General features: G+C 41.9%; 1 protein-coding gene across 1 annotated transcript in view; it reads right to left on the bottom strand.

Annotated features, from left to right (window-relative positions):
• The window catches only part of LOC109928628 (transient receptor potential cation channel subfamily M member 6-like), a 172,628-nt gene that overhangs the window by 89,740 nt on the left and 57,645 nt on the right, over positions 1-25,243 (bottom strand). The window contains exons 9-15 of the mRNA XM_048593519.1: positions 24,998-25,121; positions 20,128-20,200; positions 18,152-18,252; positions 12,075-12,209; positions 6,786-6,839; positions 4,068-4,208; positions 892-1,041 (exon numbers count right to left, since the gene is read on the bottom strand). Of these exons, the coding sequence (XP_048449476.1) occupies positions 892-1,041; positions 4,068-4,208; positions 6,786-6,839; positions 12,075-12,209; positions 18,152-18,252; positions 20,128-20,200; positions 24,998-25,121 (778 nt within the window). The remainder of the gene's footprint in view (positions 1-891; positions 1,042-4,067; positions 4,209-6,785; positions 6,840-12,074; positions 12,210-18,151; positions 18,253-20,127; positions 20,201-24,997; positions 25,122-25,243) is intronic.

Below are 25,243 nucleotides of genomic sequence, written 5' to 3'. Positions count from 1 at the left end.
TTCCTTCAATGTTTCTCAACTACATCCTCCCAGTTCTTTCCCAGGCACTCAGATATGCAATTATCAAATTAATGTTGTATTCAGTCAATAAATGTGGAGCTGGAAAAGCACAGCCAGTCAGACAGCATCCAAGGAGCAGGAAAGTCAATATTTTGGCCCGAAATGTTGACTTTCCTGCTCTTTGGGTGCTGTCTGACCTGCTGTGCTTTTCCAGCTCCACATCTAGCTTCCAACACCTGCCCTTCTTACTGTCTTAAAGTTGCATTCATACCTTCCATGTTTAGTCAACATAAATCCAAGGGCACAATTTTGCATAAGTTCAGAAAATCAAAATGGAGGAAAGTACTCTCTTCTTTGGCTTCTCAAACTTTGTTCATTTTATTTAACAAAAAAATCAATAACACCCAGTGATGGAATGTAATAACACTGAATTGAGATACATGGGCTGAAATTGAACTTAACAAAATTGCAGTATTATTAGCTAAGTGGCATTTGTACCAAACTTTCTGCAATGGGCCCAACTGATAATGATCATCTCTACAATTTATAGCGCCAGTATGTATTACAATGTATGCAACTAAAACACAATTTCAATTTCGTTTAAAAATCTTTTTTCATTGTGAAGCCATTTGAGGTGAAGTTTTACTTATTTTGGCAACATTGTTTCCATTCCATTATATGTTTCATAGAAGTTTAACAATATAAGGAAATAAATAGGTTACATGTTCTCAATCATCTGAATTTGACAGACTTGATTAACATATTGTATGTTAAGGATTGGGGAAAATTTAGTTTGATTTGTCTATTTGTTATCATCTTACTTCAAGTCATACTGCAAAGGAAATGTAAAAGTTAACACTGATAATGAGGAAATGTAAAGGAAGGGTTTACCTTGCGTTTGTATGGCTGAGCTGTTCTAATAAACTGAGAGTGAAGCCTCTGCTCATCACTTTGCACTCTGGCAGCTGGTTCTCGGTTCTGATTCAGGGAATGGTTGCTCCAGCTTTGAGTGAAACTGGTGACGGCATGACGTCTAACTCGCTGCGGAAAAGATATTTCTTCTTTAGCTCCATGTATAAATGATATATGTACAATTATACTGGTCATGTGTTTGAGAATCAATTCATTTTATCTATTATACATTTATCTGCAATATGAAAGGACAATATTAAAATCCTACCTTCCTGACTGTGAGTTGCTAACACTGTTCTTTGTACAGTACAGTGTACCCATAGATTTTGTAAGAGTGTGTGTTTGTGTGTATGTGTATGCATGTGTGTGCGTATGGTGTGTGTGTGTGCGTGTCTGTGTGTGCGTGTGAGCATGTGTGTGAGAGATGTGGTGTGAGTGTGTGTGCACGTGAAGTGAGAGTGTGTATACGTGTGTGTGCAGGTGAGGTGTGCCTGTGTGCACATGTGTGGTGTGTGCACATGTGTATGGTGTGTGCACGTATGTGTGTGTGTGTAGATACTGCACATGAATGGAAGAAATCTCTAACTAACACTGGAAAAGCCAATTGAATATCCTTTCTTGGCACTGAGTGATAAAGTGCATATAATCAGACCTTTATATCTATTTTACAGCTTCTAATGCAAAACTGCTACACAAAACTAGAGTAAATTAAGAGATGTTAATGGGCTGATTCAAGCTGCCAGTCTCAGTGAGGGAGAATAGGGAAATTTGCACTTTAAACTGGAAGAAATATCTGCTGGTTGACATATACATTTCCTAATGAGCAATTAATAATATGAATGATTTTCTACCATGCTAACCAACAAAATATTGTGGCAATAATACTCAAATATGACTTATTAATAATAAATTTGCTTCATAACTTGCCACACAGGCGGCACGGTGACTTAGTGGTTAGCACTGCTGCCTCACAGCGCCAGGGACCCGGGTTCAATGCCAACCTTGGGTGACTGTCTGTGAGGATTTTGCATTTTCTCCCCATGACTGCATGGGTTTCTGCTGGGTGCTCCAGTTTCCTCCCACAGTCCAAAGGTGTGCAGGTTAGGTGGATTGGCCATGGTAAGTGCAGGGTTACAGGGATAGGGTAGGGGGCTGTGCTTGAATGGGATGCTCTTCAGGCAGTCAGTGCAGATTCAATGGGCCGAACAGCCTCTTGCCGCACTGTATGGATTCTACGATTCTGACTTATTGGTTGAAATGACTCAATGCGCTTCAAGCAATGAGTCAGTTTTTAATTATAGTGACAGTTGTATAGGGAAACACAGCACATTCTAAACCAACAATGTCCTGTAAATGGCATTGGATGAATGACAAGTCAATCAGTTTTTGCTTCTTGCACAGAGTGAGGGAGAAGTATTTGCCAGAACATCAAAAGATCTGTTCTAATTTGAGTATCAACACCAATTCATGTGCATCTTTTGAAACAGGTAGGTCAGTTTAACATCCATCAGAAGCTTTGTCATAGCTGACAATCCACTTGTCAACAGACTTTAAACATTCAATCCTGGTTGCATGTCTCATCTTCATAACCTATTGACCCAGAGGCAAAGGCACTAAGTGTTTCACCAAACTTTAGATACTTGACTGCATGTCAAAATCATCTGCACTAAAAACATCCAGCCTCTCAAAAAAAAAGGGAGGAAAGAGTTGCTTCAAATGTCAATAAATTACAGTTGCAGGAATAACCGTAATCTAATTAGCTTCTAGAAGCATAGAATCCCTAGAGTGTGGAAACAGGCCCTTCGGCCCAACAAGTCCACACTAACCCACTCTGATGTAATCTATACCAGAACTGAGACCCACGGTTATCCGAAAAATGGGACCCAAATATTCTGATCAGGGTCAGAAATCTTACTTCTGATGCTAATCAGATTGATAATTACCCAGTTATCTTTAGGTGACTCCTACATTGGAGACTCACGGACAGGGGTGTGGAAGAAAATCTTCGTAGAAACCACGTCCCTCTTAGCAACAATCAGCGTTCTGTGGTTTAAATGTTCAGTAGCACAGCCAGCCGCTTTGACGGGTCATTTGAAACTGTTGGTGCTTTAATGTAAGTGTGGGATTAGGTCACAGTGAGGGTTAAGGGTGCTACGTGATAGGGTGCCTCATAGCTGAAGATTTAGTGTACCAGTTTGGTAAGGTTCTGAGGGAGGTAGAGTGCCAGGTGAGTAGAGTAGCAGTGTGCCAGGTGAGTAGGGTAGCAGCATGCCAGGTGAGTGAATGAGTGCTTAGGTTTGGCCAGAGCCAGGGTGGGGTCAGGTCAGGGAAAGGAGGGCAGGTTGTACCAGGTCAGGTCTCCATCAGGGTTATGTCTGGGAGGGAGCTGGAGCATGGGTGAGTCAGACTGCATATGGAGGGTTTGGCCCAGGGCAGGACCAGAATGGAATGGGTTCACACCAGGGACGTTGTCGTCTCGGATCCAAATGGGGTCGGGTCTGACCAGGGTCAGTCTGGGTAAGGTCTCAGGGGGCTGTGGCAGAGGCCTGGGTATCGGATCAAGTCGGGGTGGTAGAGTGATGTCGCATCCAGCTGGAAGATGGATGAAGCCATCTGGGAAGGCTCAGGCCTGTGGCATGTGTGTGTCAGGTCTGGACGGCAGATATGGGGGCAGGCAAAGTCAGATCCATTCAGATTAGAGGCGGAGACAGATTGCAGGGGGATCTGGGGTCAGGTAATGTCAGGGTGGCATAATTGAGGTGTCAGTGGTGAGTCGGGGCTTCAGTTTAATAGTTACTCAGGAGCTAGAGGAGTATTTTAATCCTCTAACATTTCCAGGTTAACTATAAAGGTTATGCGAGTCAGCACTCTTCAAAACTTCCAGCAATAAGAATTCTTTTCAGACTGTTCCAGATACAGTGGAACTGCCCACTGGAAATGTTAATTTTTGACACAGTTCCCACAGAGTTGGCTTCATGGGGATTTTACATGGTCCTGATGTGCAACTACTGCTACTCTGACTCCCTGACTATCAGAATATCTGGGCCAATGTCTAGGATAGCATTAGCCTTACAGTATTTAATAATCTAATGTGACATTACCAAACGTAATGAGACTATCCCCACAAGACATGAGAGTATCTAACTGGTCCTTACCTTGTGCTGTCTGTAGAGGCTATTATACAGAAGTCTGAAGGATTTCCGTGTATAGAGGCTTCTGTAAGCACCTCCTACCAGGTATTCCATCACCAATCCAATGTCAATCAAAGTAACTTTGTAACCAGGAGGAAGGTTACTCTAGGAACAGAAGCTTGCATCAGAATTCTCAATATAATATATACAATTTTATTTGTGCCGTACAATTCTCCCCAATCTTTTCATTTCCTACTGATGGAACTTACTTTCATTTAATTTCTAGTTTAACTTTTTTAATAATTACTGAAGCAAAGAATATGTTCAAGCCCCATACATAATTTATGTGAAAGCACAGTGAGCCTACAGTTCCCCATGGCAATTCCTTGGCCAACCAGAGTTGACCTGTCAACCAATCAGCATTCTTTTCTCCTCCAGTATAATTGTTGTGACAATTTGAATTTTGATATTTTTTGCATTTTGTCCTTTTCGGTACAAGACCAAAATCTTCAACAACATGTCTCTCCTATCAGCAATATTCAAGCTCTGTGCTATAACGCTAGTTAGGAATTATTTTGGATCTATAATTGTGCAATGACACAGAATTACAAATAACCTTGCAGAAATGAGCTTGTGTGGAAGAGTGAGCATTTTATATTGGATAGGAGATTGACTCAGTTAAGTTTGAAGCTGGAGTCCTAAACCTTGTAGCAATTTATGAATGTATAGGAAAAGTTAGTTATAGTAGTTCGATAAACTAGATCAGGAGTTCTTTTCATTAGGTGTAGGTATCATTGGCAAGGCCAGCACTTGTTGCCCATTCCTGAATGCTCTTGAATTAAGTTACTTGCCAGGCCATTTCAGAGAGCAGTTAAGAGTCAATGTAGTTGCTGTGGATCTAATCTAACATGCGTTAGATTGTTAGATGTTAGATTTCCTTCCCCAAGGGACATTACTGAACTAGATGTTTTTTTAACAAGAATCAGCATAGTTATCCTTGTCACCATTACTAAAGCTAGCTTTATAATTCCAGATTTATTCATAGACTTTAAAATCAGTCTCCTTTTTGGCATTGAAGACATCTGCTCAGAACCTCAGCCTGAGCCTATAAATCACACGTCCAGTGACACTACCATTATGTCATCGTAATAGCAAGCATTTGAAGATTCATTCCTTGATTGATAAAGCCTTTACATTTCTACAGGGACTAAAAAAAAACTACTGGCAAAGTACTATAACCATGGATAAAAAGTGAAGTTAAAGATGGTTTTAGATTTTTTTAAAAAAGTTTATTGTGTCCCCAAAAAGTAAAAAGAGAGATGATCAAGAAAATTTTAAAAACCAGCAAAGGATCAGCAAATTGATGAAGAGATTAAAAAAAAAGATGAGAATGTAAATAAGCTAGACAAATAAAACAGATTGCAAAAGCTTTCAACTGAAAAGAGTTGCAAAAAACATAATTTTGGCAGTTTGAAATCAGCTCCATACACTATCCACTGACTGAGGTTCCTAATTTAGATGGACAGAAACTGTCCTCACATGGGAAATTCTGGAGAGAAAATTGGTTCAGAGCTAGGCCATTCAGGTGTAATATCTGACAGCATTTCTTCAAAGAAAGCATTATGGAATTCAGAAACTCTTTCCCCACATGTTGTTGAGGATAGTCGAATTGACAATTGCAACACAAGGATTGAGACAATGTTATTTCGGAAAGGTTTGAAGGTTTATGAAATCAATACAGGTGAGTGGAGTTAAGGTACACATCAGCCATAATCTAACTGAATAACAGAATATCAGGGCCAAGAAGCTGAGTAACCTATTTCTGTTGCTCAGCTGCTATAATTACATGGAACTAGTTGTGTCCCAATAAAGGAGGAAGGAACGAAATTATTGGAGGAAAATACTAACTGTTAAGAACTGGACTTGCCAATAGGGATTAAATAGTCATGTGTCTTAACGACATTGTAAGAATGCCATCCATACCTGATTCATCGGTTTCTATAGAATAGAAAACCAGTCCAGCAATGGTTTACAGGGTAACCATGGAATCTTCCCCTCTCAAGAAGCAGCAGAGAAGGTACTGAGATGGGCAAATGATCATCCCTTTCCTGCAACCTCAGAAATTAAGTTCTGAGTAAGAAGACCCATGCTCAACCTTCTTGACTTGTCCCCAATTAAGGCCTTTAGCAGTCAATTAACAACCGCTTATGGGCATCATCCCATCACCAGCTCAAATCATTGTTCTCTCAGCAGGCATTAAATGTAGCAGCTTTCCCAGCTGGTAAAGTGGGGTGGGCTGCCTGCTGAGGTGGAGGGGCCTCGATCTTCCCCGATCTAGGGGCAATTGGGAGCACAGTTAGTGGGGCAGGGGGTGGAAGCTGATAGCCAACACCCTACCCTTACCTCCAATACACTGGGTTGCCCCCTCTTTGTGTGACTCCACTTTGTAAATTCCTACTCGCCAAAATGTAACTTATTTTCCCATTCCTCTGGTCTGCCATGCAGCCAACAACCTCACCCTCTGAAACAGAACTGCTGCTCACAAAGGCTACTGGTATCTGATAAGCTGACAGCTTCAGGCAGGATGTAGCATCACTGTCCCAAGAAGTGACTGACTGGAAAGCCCACCAGGTGATCATTTCACTGCCTGACTGGCAGTTGATCTGGCTGCCTTTCTTGGTGATGGTGTTCTCTCTCATAAATACACTTAATTACACTGCTTATGCTGTCAGTCATTTTTACCTGTTTCATGTCTCGAACCAGATGGTGCAACAAAAGATTAATTGGACCTTGTTTCTGTTGAGGGAATCATTGATAAGTCAAAATATTTTCAATCAAAGTGCAGATAAAAATATTCTTAAAGACTAATGTTCACCTCAGCATGCTCCAGAGGTGTACATTTCACCCACATCTGCAAGGCTCAATTCAGGCGTATTACTGAACCCACACATTGACTTGGATGCGTATGGCCGCAGCAATGGCTGTACACCACTCAGACCTGACCAGTTCACCTGTTCAGCACAAATGCCACTGGTGTCAATGTCCACCTCCTTTTCAGCACATTGTGGATTTCATGCAGATGAGTCTTTAAGATGTACTGAAGCAACTTGCCAAGCTTATTAGGAGTACAACTTCCAGCTCTGCAACCTCAATCACCAAAACTACAGCAGTAAGATAATGGGAACATCACCAAATTCAAGTCATATAACATCCCAATTTGGACACAGAGGAGATGAAACTCCTCTTGTATTGGATACAAAATGTACTGCAGTGAATTGACAACCCATTTCACACTCCATCAAATTTCCTTTTATATAGATTACGACCCAAGACTAATTTTACCCCACAACAACAACAAAAATAAAGTTGCTGGAGAAGCTCAGCAGGTCTGGCAGCATCTGTGAAGGGAAAAAACAGAGTTAACGTTTCGGGTCCGATGACCCATCCTCAGAATTTTACTCCACATTGCCATTCCTTCATCGTCACTGAGTAAAAGTCATAGCATTCCTTGTTTAACACCATTGTTTAGGCAGCATCATCATGAGCACTAAAGCAGTTTAAAAGAAGGTGCATTATTAATTGTCAGAGAAGCTGTGAACTGGAAATAAATATGGGCTTGACAGAATTGACACACGTTCAAAAATAAAGTTTATAAATTGGAGGCAGCACAGCTGACTCAGCAGATGTTTCCTACTCTTGAAAACTCTGAAGTGATGGAACCATAAACTGGGATTAATTTCTCAACAAAACCACAACTTGTTTTCATGTAGCACTTTGTACTGAATAATTCCAAGGCGAGTCACAGGAGTGTTATAAAGTAAAATTTGAAGATGTTCAGTCAGGTCACCCAAGTTTTTGTCAAAGAAGTAAGTTTAAGCAGTGTCTTAAAGGAGAAAAGGGAAGATAGAGAGACAAAGAACTTTCCCTGAGCTTAGGATGTAGGATCTGAAGACATGGCCACCAATGTTGAAGTGCTGAAGACCAGGATGCTTAACATATGAGAATGAGACAACTGCAGATATCTCAGAAGGCTGTGGGGCTGAAGGAGATTCCAGGCGTAGAGAGAGGTGATACTTGAAAACAAGGATCAGAATTTTAAATTGAGGCTTTGCTTAGCGAAAAACAACAGGATTGATGGCTGAGTTTAGATCATGGACAGCAAAGATTTGGATGACCTCAAGTTTTTGATGGGCAGAACATGGGAGGCTGAATGGAAGTGCATCAGAAAATCAAGCACGGAGGTGATAAAGACATGGATGGGGACTTCACTACTAGATGAAGTGAGCCAGGCAACCACTTTGAAGGGGGAAATAGGTCACCTTAGTGATGGGCAGACCTGTGATCAGAAGTTTGCTAGGAAGTTAAACCTGATGCCAACAGATTAATCTTATATTGTTTTGGAGAGGTTCAAGTTGTACTGAATTTTTGGAAGGATTTTTGCCATAAGCCCTTGTGGGTTTTCTCGCCATATCTTACCAAATGCGCCTCATAATAAACTACCCTGCCCCACGGCGTTCCTTATGTCCATTTCTGATCCCATCTTAGCATTCACCATTCTCAGAACAGCTCACTACTCAGTAGATATCCTAGAATTCACCGTCATCCTTAGCACAGGAGCCACATCTGGACAAGCACCACCAGTTCGGAAGTGCCCTGTATGGTTCCTCACATTTGTTCTGACCACAGCCCGGGAGGAAATTGGTGCCCTGCTGTGTGGGCAGGAACCTGGAGGTCCTTGTGAATGGGATGTGTGTGGACAATATCCTGAATCTGACTGCCCCAAGTAGTTAACTGACTGATGTTTCCAAGTTCCTGGACTGATAGTGGAGGCTGCCATTGGCAAACTATACCAGCACCCACTGGGTGACCCCCTTAGACTAACTGATGCCTACTAACAACAATGACAAGCTATCGGGTTTTCCAGGCAAGGCTATAATATAAGCCTCGTTTTCCTGACTGACGGAGCACAAAAGGCTAAGGGAAATCAATTCAAGGCAAGGATGTTCTCAGTTTCCAGGTATGCTTTTTAAAATGTGTGAATGCTATAGCACTGAGCACAAAGTCCAAAGATGCAGCCTGTTCCAGACCAAGAGCCGAGTGCATGTCCCTGAATGTGCAGTGTCCTAGCAGCAGCATAACAATAATAGTTGCTGGTACAGCCTGAGTTGTAGCACTGAAGTGCAAATGTGTCCTCAAAGTGAATCAGAGCAAAGCTGTTGCGAAATTGGGTAGAGTACTTGTGGATTGGGAGGCAGAAGGTTAGAATTCAGTGTTTGTAAAATGCTAGAGGGAAAAGCATTGCATGGTTCCTTTAAAAGATCATGTGCTTTTTCTGTGCTTAGTGATTTAAAATGGATGCCTGTGAGCAGCAGCTTGAAAGTCTACAAGTACACAGACAGCACCCAGCAATTGAAACATTTGTATCGAAAGGCCAAACAGTTAGCAGGCCAAGCAGCAGCTTTTTACCAAGACAACAGGCATTTGAATTTAGCCAAACAATTTGAACCAGGTACTTAGATCCCAAAAACCTATTAAATTTAAGTTTTCTGAAGAAGGGTCTAGGCCTGAAACGTCAGCCTTCCTGCTCCTCTGATGCTGCTTGGCCTGCTGTGTTCATCCAGCTCTACACCTTGTTATCTCAGATTCTCCAGCATCTGCAGTTCCTACTATCTCTAAATTTAAGTCTGATTGTTTTGACAACATAGGACCAATCCTATGGTAAGAAATGTTGATATGTCATCCATGGTATAAAAAGAAGGGAGAAGCTGGACACAGGCCCCAGAGCTAACTGCCATCCACAAGAGCTAACAGCCCTCAGTCTCAAGAGAGAATCGCTGGCTCTCACAGCCTCCTGTATGTCTTACAGAAAGCACCACCTAAATAACAACGATGTCAATAGCACAACTAGTTAATATTCCTCACAGAAGAATCAACAGAGAAGGTACTCCTGACAGATAAACTGATGGAGATGAAACACAACATTCTGGAAGACACGTAATCTAGCTATAATTTCAAGAGACTGAATTCTATGATTTTTTTATATATATGGGACGTGAATTTATTGGAACAGCACACCATTAGAATCTTGCTTTATTTCAGGAATTTATAAAAGGGATTTATTCTGTTTGTTAATAGTTTAGTTAAGTTATTCACTGTTAGAGTTCGATAAATAAATTGTTACTTGTCAATTTTAAAGTGAGTGTTAGGGATTTACTTTATTTAACCATTGGAAGTTGCTGAAAAGCGGTTACACCACGTTCCACACTCGTTTTACAGATTATAGGGCGAGGTGCTCCTCTTTGGTGTTTCAGTCTTAGTTCTCTGTGTGCGGGGGTGGGGGGGGGTGCGAATAGGCAGGTCAACCTCCGCTTTATAACAAATGCCATGAAGCTTCTTTGAAACTAACACATATCCGATGCCAATATCTGTGGCATGGAGGTCATTCAGAGAAAGCAATGAACTGAATTTGCCAGTACCAGCTCCGACTTCCATGTCAAGTTTTCTTAACATCCAGCTTGTTTGGATAGTTTGGCAAGCTAGGAAGCTGAATACGGATGAGGTGAGTTCAGCTGTCAAAAAGACATTTAAAAAGTAATAACAACCATTATTTGGCAGCTCACTGCAGACCAGTGAAAAACTCACCATGCTGCTTGTGAAAAATGTACAGGATGGAGTGAGATGCTCCTAACTTTAAAATGTACCACAGATCTCATGATAGCCTACATCCCTCAAATCCCTGTAAGATTTTGTCCCAAGTTTATGGACAATCTGGTTCAAGCTCAGGTAATCATCATAGAAATGGATGGCTCGGTATCTAGTGAACAGAATTTGTCACAGGGTCTTCCAGATATTTAACTGGAGGAATTTCTGCTCATTAAGAACTGGATGTTGGGCAGGCATCCTGACATTTTACAAATGGTTGAGAATTCAGGGGAGATTGTGGTGAAAAATGGGCAAACTAATTCAAAAGCAGAGGTCAAAATTAAACAAATGTCAATAAATAAACAAATCAGGACCGGAAATGTAAGCTTGCTCTCTCTCCATGGATCTGTCTGACCCGCTGTGATCTCCAGCATTTGTTGTTTTCAAATCAGGACAATTATAAGTTTTTAAACATTGAGTGTTATGAAAGTAATTCAAGTAAATCCCTTTGGGTAATGTTATATATATTTGGGGATGTATTGCACATTCATGCGTCAAATGAGTCATGTTTGTAACTAAAACAGGGAATTTGAAAATCTTTTGCAGATCAAGCAGTATCTGTAAGGCAATGAAAAGCATCTCTTTCAGGCACAGCCACTATTGGTGCAAAGTCTTGGCCTGATACGTGGGTTTTTTTGTTTCTTTATGCATAGTTGTTGCCTGAGCATTTCATGTTTTTCTTTCACATTTCCAAGCCTGACTGACATACTGTAGGTCAAGTTTGCCAATTATCTGTTTCTCGTGATTTCTGTTTTGAAGTCCTGCTCTCTGGCTGACTGAGGAACCCATCCAGCTTTCAGAACTTCCCTCTGCTCTGAGGAATACAAAAGGAAGCTGTTGATCAGGCAAAATTTGGGAAAGGTTTAGAGGAGAAAAATGTGAAGTAAAAATGGAAAGTGAAACGAAATAAAGGGTATGAGGGAGACAAAAGTGAGAGAGGTGAAAAGTAAAACCTGAGGAGAAACAGGAATGCGAGGGGGTAAAAATGAGAAATGCATAACTAGAGAGAAGAAAAGAGATAAAAAATCAGAGGTGAAGAAGCATTGAAAAATATTTTTTTCACAAATTTATTAACCCCAATAGCTTTAGCTCGGAGAAGTTGAGATCGTGAGAATGACTGTATTGGATAGTTTTTCAAAAATCAATTCTTATTTCAAGACTTGAGAATTGTCTTGTGCAATCTACATGCAAAGCATCTACCTGGGCCAGCCACGTGTGTATAGCAGCCTCACGTATCTCTATCAACATTGTGATGTAGCGCTGCTGTACAAATCAATCTTATTGATAACATGTAAGCATGGATTAAAAGTATCTAAATGATGTGCAGACCGTATTGTAGAGCTCCTCAAGTCTGGAGATGGTGAGAAAGCGATGCATGCTCACACCATTCTCAATCAGCAGTTTCACAAAATCCACACGATCCATGACCAGAGCATCAAGCATGGCCTGTTCCAAGGATCCCACCTACAGTATGATCGAATAAAACATATTGTCAGAGTTGAATCTCTCAATATTAATGCTAATGAACTGCACTTAAACCTACCACATGGCTCAAATACAAATACATAAAAAATATGCTTTGTTGGAGGAATATTGTGACTAGCCTAATAATCCATAGACCTATCTAATATTCTGGTGGCCTGGGTTCAAATTTCTCCAAGGCAGATGCTGGAATTAAGACATTAATGATGACCATAAAACCATGTTGATTGTCATTTAAAAAAAAAACCCTATCTGATTAACTAACATGCTATACTTCCTTCAATGAGGTAAATCTTCATCCTCACCTGGTCTAACCTATATGTAACTCCAGATCTGCAAAAATGTGACTGACTCTTAACTACCTTCTGCAATGGCCTAGCAAGCCATTCAGTTGGATTAAGCTACGTAAAAACGCTGAAAGGAATAAAAATGGACATTTGGCATCTACCTTGTTGTCAGAAACAACAGCAAGCTCAGCAATTTTGATCCTGCAAAGCCAGGGGCTAGTACCAAAATTAGGACAGCTATCTCACAGACTAGTCAAGCAACTGCCTGATATAGTCACACTTCCTGAATTATCCCTTACAAACTGAATCTCAGATACCACCATCACCAACTTTGAGTATGCCCTGTCCCAGCTGAAGGACAGATCCAGCAAAGGTGGTGGCACAGTGGTGTATAATCACGAGGCAGCTGCCCAGGAAGTCTTTAACATTGACTCCAGACCCAATGAAATCTCATGGCTTCAGGTTAAACATTGGTAAGGAAACTCTCTGCTGATTACAACTGACCATTCGCACCCCAACCCAATTCCCACCCCGCACACGTCTCTTAGACTCGCACATTGAGGATACCCTCTACTGCATTGTGTGGTACTACGACCGTGTTGAATGCGATAGATTTCAAACGGATCCAGCAACTCAAGACTGGACATCCATGAGGTGCTGTAGGCCAGCAGGGCAGCGGAATTGTTCCCAAACACAATCTGCAACACACGGCCCAGCGTGGAAAAGGGTGGGGATACTGCATAGAATACTTACCTGTTCCTGCAGCAAGATGCCTAAGCCATTTTCAAGGTCAGGCCTCATTGAAATGCCCTCTGCAATCTTTGTTTCTTGAGAAGCTCACAGACTCGGGACCGGCCAGGAGGTCAAGTAAGTCTGCAAGCAGGTAGGGCTGAGGATGAGAGAAGGGTCAGGAGGCAACTGGTCACAGCCCACAGAATTTTTGTGGAACCCTGAAAAGCACATGAAATCTCTGTGCAGGCATCATAGCCAACCTCCCTCCACGTAAATGCCTTTGCTCTCAACTTGGATAAGGGTCTGAGGCATTTAAGCTGGTTAGAGTCATACTCTGCTCCATAGTGCATTACTATTAGACAAATAGATATATGTGAAGGAGGTATTTTGGCACTTGTAGAAATCTGTCCATTCAGAATAAGCACTTTCTGTACAGGAGGAGAAAATGGGTCAAACATATTCAAACTCTGTAATTTCAGGATCCCTAAAGTTGTAAGTCCTTTTAATTTTACAGTATAAATTGTGGAATAAAGGTTAATCTGTTATGTAGTTAATGGTTCCTCTCATGTGACAAGAAAAATAGTTCATATAGCTTAATAAAAACCAAAAGAAATGCAGATGCTGTAAATCAGGAACAAAAGCAGAAGTTGCTGGAAAAGCTAAGCATGTCTGGCAGCAGCTATGAAGAAAAAAAAATCAGAATTAACATTTCGGGTCAGGTGACCCTTCCTCAGAACTTCATATAGTTTGGCTGGAATCACCGATTAAGGTTTACGGAATCCTCAGAGAGGTTTGTCACATCAGAGCTAAAAGTAATCGGTTTTTCTGTGCAGAAAACAATGAATGCTACAAAAGATTTTCCTTTGAAAGAAAATGTTACTAAGTGCACACACTGACTGTTCAGGTTTATCCTAGACTGTACTCATTATGTAAGTATGACCTTGGAGACAACTGAACCACTGATCCATGGTATGGTTTTAGTCTCAATGTTGTAGACTTCCGCAAAGATTGGGAGTTGGGCAATTAGCATAGTACAGGCTGTACTCAGGGAACTGTAGAATCAAGACATTTTCTTACCAGTGAGTGTTTTGTACAGAAAATGAGTAATTTGAGAATTCGCAGGTGTGCTAATTTGAAGAGGAATGCTACACGAGTGGTGTTCTTGCAGACTTTTCCTTCAAGTCACTGTCAAGCAATATTTATAACAAGTACCTCAAGTATCTCCACCTGAGATAGCTCAGGAAGCTCAGTCATAGAATCATGATTATGATCATGACCATAGATCATAGAATCCCTACAGTGTGGAAACAGGCCATTTAGTCCAGCAAGTCCAAACCAACTTTCCGAAGAGCATCCTACTCAGACTCCCCCCCACACGCCCCATCTCTGTATCCCCACATTTCCCATTGCGAATCCACCTAACCTACACATCCCTGGACACTATAGACATTTTAGCATGGCCAATCCACCTAGCCTGCATATCTTTGGACTGTGGGAGGAAACCGGAGCACCCGGAGGAAACCCACTCAGCCACAGGCAGTCGCCCAAGGCTGGAATCGAACCCGGGTCCTTGGTGCTGTGAGGCAGCAGTGTTAACCACTGAGCCACCGTAATGCCCCAAATTCTTCAAGTATACTTTGTAAAATTTTTTGATTATCAATGAGGGTAAAGGGTTATGGGGATAGTATTTGTAAAAGGCATTGAATGGTTGGTTCAGCCATGATTGTGTTAAATGGTGAAGCAGGATCAACAGGCCGAATGGCCTACTCATATTCTTATCTTTCTTAGTTCGGTATTGAATGTTGCACATACTTTCTGATATCATATATCTATAAGTATTGTATAACATTTCTTAAGACATTCTAGAAACATTTCATAGATAATGAACTACTGCTGAATTACAATTACTGCTTTTAGGTAGAAGAATGTAATACTATTTACACACACAGTCCTATTATAAGGTGAGTCGCTGATTGATCTGCTATTGATAACATGGACATAGGAAGAAGGTCTCCAGAACAACTCTATTTCTTTTCAAAGTGCTTACAATCTTAAATGTCTAACTGAAGGGGCAGACAAGGTCTTGGTTTAAACATTTGAGTGGTGGCACCTGTAACACTGCAGCCAACTGTAACTCAGTGTCCAGATTATCATAAAGTCATGGAAAATAATGAGGCTTAAGAATTTTAATCGTGGATACGTTTGAAGATTTCAAGAATTTTACAGCACACCAAAAAGCCATTCAGCTCATCATGACTGCCTGCTTTGAAAAATCTATCCAATTATTCCCAATGATTCTTTGGCCCTTAGCTCAGCAAATATTTCACCTGCAGTTACTTATCCAACCGAATCTGCAATTTTCCTGAGGCATCTGCAAGCATTATGACAAGAGGCCAAATTTCAGAGTGCAGATGGATTGTGAACTAAATTGTCGAATATAAAACCATGTTTTCTTCTCCAGGCAGCACTCTCAATTATTCAAGAGTTTGCAAACCACATGCTCTGCAGTGACTCACTACATTGTAGGGCAAGGAGCAAGGCACCAATTTTTCTTCTGGAAATCACTGAAAGCAAAGTATATGTTTGGCACAGAGTTCAATCCATGACAGGAACATGCAAGTGGATTATTTAGTGTGACTGTCACACAGTCCTGCCTGACCAGGAGACATTCCATTCTTATTGAATGTCATGGGCATTTTGGAATGATTTGCAGGATGACAGTCAATCCGCTTGTCCCCTGGCCATCAAGTCCCACAGCAGGACTCAAACTCAGATCTCATGGACCCACTGCGCCACATGATGATCCCATACCAAGTCTTCTTCAGGCGCAATAGAGATTGGAGCCTTAGGTGGCTGGCATTGTCCTGAACGACATGCCAGCTGTCTGCATAGGTAATGGGTGGCACTGACTAGACAAGCATTTGCAACCCATGTCTAACTGTCCTTGAGAAAGTGATTGTGAACTGCCTTCTTGAACCACTGCAGTCCATGCTATGCAGGTACATCCATATTGCTGGTAAGGAGTGCAATGATATTGATCCAGTGACAGTAAAGGAATGGCAATATAGTTGCACGTTGGAAAGATGTGTAGTTTGGACAGGAATGTACAAGTGGTGGTCTTCCAATATATCACTGCCCTTATTCTTCTGGATGGTAGAGGTCAGGGGATTGGAAGCTGTTGAGTAAGGAACCTTGCTGAGTTGCTGCACAATGTCGCCATTGTATGTTGATGGTGAAGGTAGTGAATATTGAAAGTGTTGTCAGGGTGTCAATCATGCAGACTGCTTTGACCTGGAGGGAGTCAACCTTCTTGCGTGTTGTTAGAGCTACATCATCCAGGCAAGTGGGGACTATTCCATCATAGTCTTGACTTGTGCCTTGTAGATGGTGGACAGACTTTGAGGATTCAGGAAGTAAGTTACTCACCACAGAATTCCCAGCTTCTGACCTGCTCTTGTAGCTTCTGTAATTATATGGCTAACCCAGTTCAGTTTCTGGTCAATAGTAACCCTCAGGATGTTATATAGTGGGCAAATACAGCAGTGATAATGACATTGAATGTCAAGAGACAAAGTCTGGATTCTCACTTGTCAGAAATAGCACTTGTGTGGTGCAAGTGTTACTTGCCAGTTATCAGCCCAAGGCTGAATGTTGTCCAGGTCTTGCTGCATATGAGCATGGACTGCTTTAGTATCTGAGGGGTCATGAATGGTACTGAACATTTGCAATCATCAACAAACATCAATAATTCTGACCTTATGATGGGGGGCGACGACCATTGATGAAGAAACTGAAGATGGTTTGGCCTAGGACACTAAGCTAAGGAATTTCTGCAGAATTAGTTCAAATAATTAACTCCCATGATGGGATTCAAAGCCGGGTCTACAGAACATTATATGTGTCTCTGGATTACTAGCTTTGGCAACAATACTACTAGGCCATTGCTTCCCCAAATTGCAGGTACATTTACAGTGCTTTATCCTGTGCAGGTTTGATAGAACTCATTGGCTTGCTAGGCCATTGCTTCCCCAAATTGCAGGTACATTTACAGTGCTTTATCCTGTGCAGGTTTGATAGAACTCATTGGCTTGCTAGGCAATTTCAGAACGCAATGAATCAACTATATGTCTATGGGCTCGAAGTCACATGTTGCTCAGAGAGGGTACGAATGGCAGATTTCCTCCCTTAAAGGGCGTTAGTGAACCAGGTAGATTTTTTATGATAATCCAGCAGTTTCCTGATAATTATTAATGATTTAATTAAACTCCTGCAGCAATGTCGTATGACTGAGATGACTGACCCCCAAAACCACAACCATCTTCCAACAACTGAAGAGTTTTCCCCCATTTCCACTGACTCCAGTTTTGCTAAAGCTCCTTGATACCACATTCAGTTAAATGCTGCCTTGATTTGAAGTGCAATCAATCTCAGCTCACCTCTTGGGGGTCAGCTGTTTTGTCCATGTTTGGCCCAAGACTGTATTAAGGCCAGAAGCTCAGTGATCCTGGTAGAACCGAAACTGAGTATCAATGATTAGGCTGTTGTTGAGTCAGTACCACTTGATAATACTGATGATGACCCCTTCCATCACTTTTCTGATGATCAAGAGTAGACTGATATGGCTGGGTTGTCTCTATCCTGCATTTTGTGTACAGGACATACTTGGATAATTTTCCAAATTGCCAGGTGTGTGATAGTGGAACAACTTTGAGGGGGGTACTGTTGGTTCTGGAGCACAAGTTTTCTGTACTATTCCAGAATGTTGCCAAAATGTGTGGCATTTTACATTATCCAGTGCCTTCACCTGGCTCTTGATATAATGTAGAGTGAAGTGAATTGGCTGAAGACTGACATCCATGTTAGTGGGGACCTCAAAACTGATTACATTATTAAAATATTGAATACCTTCCAATGTTGTCCATAAACCAAAATGTTTTTCTTTGCAATGTCCACTCTGTCCCATGCCAAAGCCAAACTTAGCTGATCTGATGCAGAAGTATTGGTACCTTTAGAAACAAAAAGAATGACATGTGAAGAAAGCTAAGTACAAGTTGCATCAAGCTTCCTGGAGGGATTCTCACCACGAGGCCTGGCGAGATTTCTCACCATATCGCATCAAACCAGTCTCTTTAAGTGCCTACTAAAGTGTCTCTCTTGTCCAGCTCTATCCCATCTTCCCACATGCAGTTCCCAGAACAACTCACCACTCTCCTGATATCTGCCAAAAGACTGGCATCATATAGCTCCTGTGTCACCTTGAAAAGACCATTGAGCACCCAGACAAGCTTGGTCAGTCCAGAGATGCCCTGCACAGTTCCTAATATTTATCCTGAATATGGATGACAGGAGAAATCGGTGCCACACCTTGAGGACATAGGCCTGGAGCTCCTGCTGGATGGCATGATGCAGACAAAGGATTTGCACCTCTCCTGTGAACAGCAGAGGAGGGTCATGAAACTAGACCATGCCAGCCTGCTCAGTAGTTGCCACCCTTGTTAGTGCAGTCTCAGCCATCTGGAGGAAAACTCAGCATTGTGGGAAGAAGGTCAATGACCTTCTCCACTCTGTCAGCATAAGTGCCACCATCTTCTTTCTGATACCTCACATTCACTCTATCTATTGTGCCCACCTCCCAAAGTTCATGCTCTCACTATTGCCTGTAACCCTTCTGTCACTCATTCTCACCCACCTCAACACCCAACACCATGAGCTCTTCCTTCCCCTAGTGCTGCCTACTCACTCACTCAGGATGCCTTCTCACATGCCCCTAAAGAAACAACTGTGCCACCCACTTTCATATCACCTGCCTCTCTCTCATTCCAGGCGGAAACCAGTCTTAAATTGGGCAGAAAGAGTCAAGGCAGATATTCAGCCACGCAACATTCAGCTCCTCACTCCTACTGTGAACAGAATTCCGAGTCTGACTGCGCGAGCATTTCTGAGTCTCTGGACTGGTATCAAAGGCTGTCCTTGACTAAGTGTGCCAGGACACCACCTGGGTGAAGGTCTATCCCCTTGATGTGACTTATGCTTGCTGACAACATGATAAGCTTCCTGCCTCTGTTTCTGAGCTAAATAACAAGGCAAAACAGCAGCAATTTGAGCCTGGTATCTCTGGCTGAAGGAGCAAACACAAAAAAAGCAAGGAAAGGCGATGCAAGGCAGGGATGCTGTGAGCATCCAGGTAGGATCAGAGTGATTGAGCTCTGTTACTCAGAGTGAACAGCCTCAAGATGCAGCCCGCTTCAATCCATGACCTGGGTGCATGGCCCTGAGCCTACAGTGTCTTTGCTGCAGCATTACAATGATAGCTCTTGCTGCAGCCCGAGGTGCAGCACTGAAGTGCCCAAAATGTCCTATAAATGGATTGGAGATGTGCCATGAGGGTTCCTAGGGGATGGAATCTATCAGGTGACAACGTCTGTGGATGTGGGTTATATGGGACCTGTACCCATTGAGTGCGCCCTGAGATGTTGGCACCCTGTGGCCAGCATGGAGGTCTTTGGGTGCAAGTGGGAAGCCGAAATCACCAGGTACCCGCTCTGATTTACATGTCAAGATTTATCGACATCTAGCCTGACTTGCATTTTTGGTAAGAAAGGAAGCTGAAGAGTAATGAAGTGTTTTGGGACATTAATAAAGTATTTAACAAGCTATCACCACCACTACCTCCCCCCCCAACTTAATTGGAAACTCACCACTGCCTAGCAAGAAACTCGCCTGACCACTCTATAACAGATGGAGCTAGATGCTTCCAATGTCAAGATGGTCTTGCCGGAGTTCTCTTACGACTCTGCCCTAAATCTCACCATGGTCCATGTCATTCAGACCCTGACATGATTTCCCCCTCCCTCCTTGTGAATTTATATGGAACAGACTACCTCTAAGGAGAGCAGTTAATATTGCCAAGTCGATGTCCTGTTGTTCTTCGGAGTCTGCATCAAAAATTGTAATCTGTTTTCACAAGAGAAAATGGAATTGTTATCCTTTCACGTACATTCATGCACAACTTAACAGAAGTTTTATCTGAATCTTTATTTTCTTTCTTATTTTGTAGCTATTTTGATTTCCCACTATTTCTTATCTCTCCTTTCATTACCAATTTTCTTCCTTCCTTCTTCTGAGGCTTCATTTTCTAATATGGCTTTACCAATCAGATGGTCTTCCAGCATAGCTGAAATTTCCAGCTTTATTGACTCAGAGGAATGAGGGTAGGTTATCCAGCCCTCAGCTCACAAGATAAATGATGCATTGGTTTGAATTTCGAAAGCTCCTTTGCTTCAGTCCCATCAGATTGAAAGATAGATAATGCAGCCCCTTTATTCAGAGAGGAAGGGAGACAGAAAGCAAGAAACTTTAGGCCAATTAGCTTCATATCTGTTAAAGAAAATCTGTTGGAAGTTATTTTGAAGAAGTTATAACAGAACACTTGGATAAGTTCCAGGTAACCAAGCAGATTCAACAGGGGAGACCTTTGTTTTCCGTTGGTTGAGGAATCCAGGAGTGAAATTAAGGCCAATTAAAAGTCAGGGGCAAGCCCACCTCCAAATGGCCAGGAATTGCAAGTTGATTTTACAGGCACTGGACTGTTAATTGTTTCAGAGCAAGACCTCCACTTTCATCCAGGAGGAATTCCTGCCTGCTGTTCCACAGGGAACCATGGACACTGCTGGGATTTCAACCAATTCTCAAAGGCACATCCTTCTGGAGATTGCTGATTGTATGTGGGGACTGGGATCTGAAGGGTGGGAATGAGACATATGGAGATGGGCAGTGTCACAGGGTGTGCTTCCATTGAGGGCATATCACCCAATTAGAAAGGGCTTCCTCAGCCCCTAACAAGGTCTTCAGGACAAGTCATTTTCTGAAGAAGGGTCCTGAACCAAAATGTCAGCTTTCCTGTTCCTTTGATGCTGCCTGACCTGCTGTGTTCCTCCAGATCCACATGGTGTTATTTCTGACTCCAGCATCTGCAGTTCTTACTATCTCTTCAGGATAAGTCTGTCAGCTTTGCTAATGCGTGGGTCCCCTTATTACCAGCAGGGATGACAGAAGGCCCTTAACATGCTATAATGTGGCCACCTATGTTACCTCAACTGACCCAAGGGCAGGCAGGGACCCCCATGGTTTCCTTTCCCCCGAAACCATCACACCCCCACCCCCACCACCCCATTCATTGCTGCTGAGAAATTCCCAGAAGGGCTGTTCAAATGGTATCCCCAGCTTGCCATCCAATTTTAGAAACCTCATTATCTCCAGCCATCTCCTGTATGGATTGGTGTAAAATTCTACTCTAGGTAACACTGGCTGGATTTAACTGGGATATTTTTCACATTCCCATTTCCCAATTAATCCCACAGAAAAGCACTTGCTCAAAAGTGGGCAAACTTTTAAAAGGCCTGTCCTGCAGCAATAGTAGCCTGTTTGCCAGCTTTAGTAGTCCCAACAGCACTAGAACGCCCAATGGATGCAGCCAGGTCTTCTACACAAAGAAGGACAATGGTTACAAGAATGAGAAGTCCCGGGCTTTTCTAAGGAAGGGGATTGGGGTGCAATGGGAAGGGGGAAGGGGAGTTTATTGTTGTGGGATTTTATGCTCAAATCCATGAATTTGAGTTAAAGACAGATTGCTTGAAAGGGAAGGTACGGTCAAGAATTGTGTTCAAGCTTGGGTTTCATATAACACTAATTGTAATGCAGTAAGAATCAAATACTACAATGCAAGATACTAAGAGATATAACAGGCTGTAATCTTGCTGTTACATTATTGAAACATGATTCCATAAAAGTTGAGACAACAAGGTGCAGAGCTGGATGAACACAGCAGGCCAAACAGCATCATTGCAGCAGGAAGGCTGATGTTTCGGGCCTAGACCCTTCATCAGAAATGGGGTGGGGGGGGAGCGGGGATATAAAAGCTGTTGCCTAATGCTAGTTGGTCTACTCCAAATGCTTCTCCTCACGCGTTTTGAACATTGATACGGTAGGCTGCAGGCTACTGCCTAGCTCTCCATGTCTCCTTCTTCTTCTTAACTCTGCCCACGCTGTACTATTTATGCCAGTGAGGATCTGCTCCATGATATCATCACAGGGTGACTCCAGGGTCAAAGAGCCCTTACACAGGGGTGAGTGAGTTCTGGAGGCTAGATGGAGAGGACAAGTGGGACTGTATGACCTCGTGGAGAGTTGCACTTGATATGTACAAGGCACCCTCTGATTAAAGTGCCCTTCCATCCTTTCAGCCTTTTCAAAGAAGCAGTTTTAAACAAAGCCTTTGCAGTCTGAGATGCTGGCTACTGTCCAACATTTTGAATATTTTCTTATCAAATCTTTTCAGGGATATTATCAAACACCTCTGGAACAGATGTGAATTCAGCCTGGGTCTTCTGGCTTAGAGGTAGGGACAGTCACTGCAGCACAGGCACCCTCCTGCCAAGTGTTTTAGTTTATCTTTAAAGCAGCCTTGTCAGAGATGTTATTACACATCTCTGGGGCACGTAGGACTTGAATCCAGGCCTCCTGGTTCAGACGTAGAGACACCACCACTGCACCACAAACACCTTCCTGTCAAGTGTTTTATGGCAGTGATAGTTAGGCCCTTAGCTGATAATTGACTAGGAAGTTAAGGTCCTCACTAGGGTGTTTGGTGTAGCAAGACTTTAACTGTCCCTGCTATTAGGGAACAGGTCAAGGTGGGCATGTAGGAGGTGGACTGGATACCTGACATATTTTACGTGCCTCCTCCAGGAAAATATGCATGACAGAAAACTGTAAAGTTCAGCCCATTTCTTCATATAGAGTGGTAGATGTTTACCTTCTATTCCACAAGCAGCAACTGATACTAGAACAATCAGTAATTTTAAACCTAAATTTCTAGGTGTTTTTTAATCAAATATATTAATGAGTATGGGACAAAGACAGCCATGTGATGATTGGTTGCACTAATATGTCTCCTTTCCTGTATTTAATACTGAATTACAAAAATAAGTTAATCACTTAATTTCTAGCATTTGCTTAAACCATGAATTCTTATGGTTTTGTTTGAATTTCATTTCATTTTAAAGTCTGTCAATGTAACATAAAATCTGACGTAGTCATGAGGTATGTCAGAGAACTATACGTTGTAAGAACAAGAGGATTTCACACTGAACTGAGGCAGATGTAGACAATGCTTCCAAGAATACAGGCAGGATTCCTATCCTGATTAAAGCAAATCAAATGCTCATTCTGTCTGCACAGGCCATTGATGTAGTTTTGTCATCCACAGGAATTATCATATCTCCTACAGCCATTCCCGTGAGTATATGTTCATTCTTTCAAATGATTATGATATAAGGCAATTAGTACCTGAAAGGGTTAACTGACATCATGCAGTAAACTCCATCCATCAGGTTATAAAGGACTGCTCCAGGATGGAGCTAACTATTCGTTAGTTCTTAAATTTCTTAAACAGCTAGCAGTAATCTTACCTTTAAGTTGAGTTTAAAGTCTCACAGAAGGATCCCATGCAGCTCAGATATAATGTACAATGCAATAAACCTATTCTGTCCAAAAGGACCAAACTGCTCTTCCCCCAAAGATTTATGTGGATATCTTTCCACATGTAGTATCAGTAACTGAAGACCAAAACCAATAAGATGATTGTAGTGAATCTATTGAAGACATCTCAAATGGCTCTGATGGCTATGACCACAACACAAACCACCAACTACAACTAGACAAGTTTGCACATGTGTAAAAATACTTGCTCTCCATTCCCAGATTTATGAAAATTTACCGGGTGGAACAGAACAGGTTCCACTGCATCAGTTATCTGAGACATCATAAAGTCTCTCCTTCCCTCATGATTCAGGTAAAAAAGCCCAATATCAATGGCATTGGAAAATTTCACTGTTTATATTGTAACATTTCTCTACACACACCCAAAAACATATAAATTAAAGGATTACTTTAATAAAATTAACTGCAAGTATCAAAAAAAAACTGCCACCATATTGAAGAACCTGCACTAATCATTTATAGAGTCATACAGCACGGAAACAGACCCTTCAGTCCAACCAGTCCATGCCAAACATAATCCCAAATTAATCTAGTCCCAGCTGCTTGTTCCTGGCTCATATCCCTCCAAACCTTTCCTATTCATATATCCATCCAAATGTCTTTTAAACATTGTAATTGTACCCACATTCACCACTTCAGGAAGTTCATTCCACACACAAACCATCCTCTGTATAAACATTTTGCCTCTTATGTCTTTTTTATATGTCTCTCCTCTCACCTTAAAAATGTGCTCCCTAGTCTTGAGATTCCCCAACCTAGGGAAAAGACAACAACCATCAAATGTATCTCTGCCTCTCATTATTTTACAGACTTCTATCAGGTCACCTCTCAACCTCCTACACGCCAGTGAAAGAAGGTCCCAGCCTATCCAGCCTTTCCTTATAACTCAAACTTTCAATACCCAGCAATATCCTGGTAAATCTCTTCTGAACCCTCTCCAGCTTGACAATATCCTTCCTACAACTGGGCGACCAAAACTGGACACAGTATTCCAGAAGAGACCTCACCAATGTCCCGTGCAACCTCAAAATAACGCCCCAACTCCTATACTCAAAGGACTGAGCAATGAAGGCAAGCATGCCAAACGCCTTTTTAACTATCCTGTCTATATGTGATGCAAACATTAAAGAATTTCTAAAGAAGCTTTGAAAATACGTTCTATATTTTCATTGCTAACTTGAATATACTCACTGATTCTCTGTGCTCCATGCATTCCATAAGAATTTTAAACAAATGATCTGATTGTTTCTGCCCAAAATTAAAGGTCTTCTGGATCATTAATATTAATTCATCTTCCAAGCCAGGATACAATTTCCTGTGATAGATGAAACCACAAATGTCATTGTTAAATGCTTGAGTAATAGCTAAATATTCAGTTTGAGCTTTATTGAAAAGAAACTATCTATTGAAGAAGAGAGAACAAGGTGCAGGGCTGGA

This window comes from Rhincodon typus, chromosome 3, assembly GCF_021869965.1.
Source record: "Rhincodon typus isolate 14 chromosome 3, sRhiTyp1.1, whole genome shotgun sequence".
Classification (NCBI taxonomy): domain Eukaryota; kingdom Metazoa; phylum Chordata; class Chondrichthyes; order Orectolobiformes; family Rhincodontidae; genus Rhincodon; species Rhincodon typus.
This window is presented reverse-complemented; position numbering and strand designations above follow the sequence as displayed.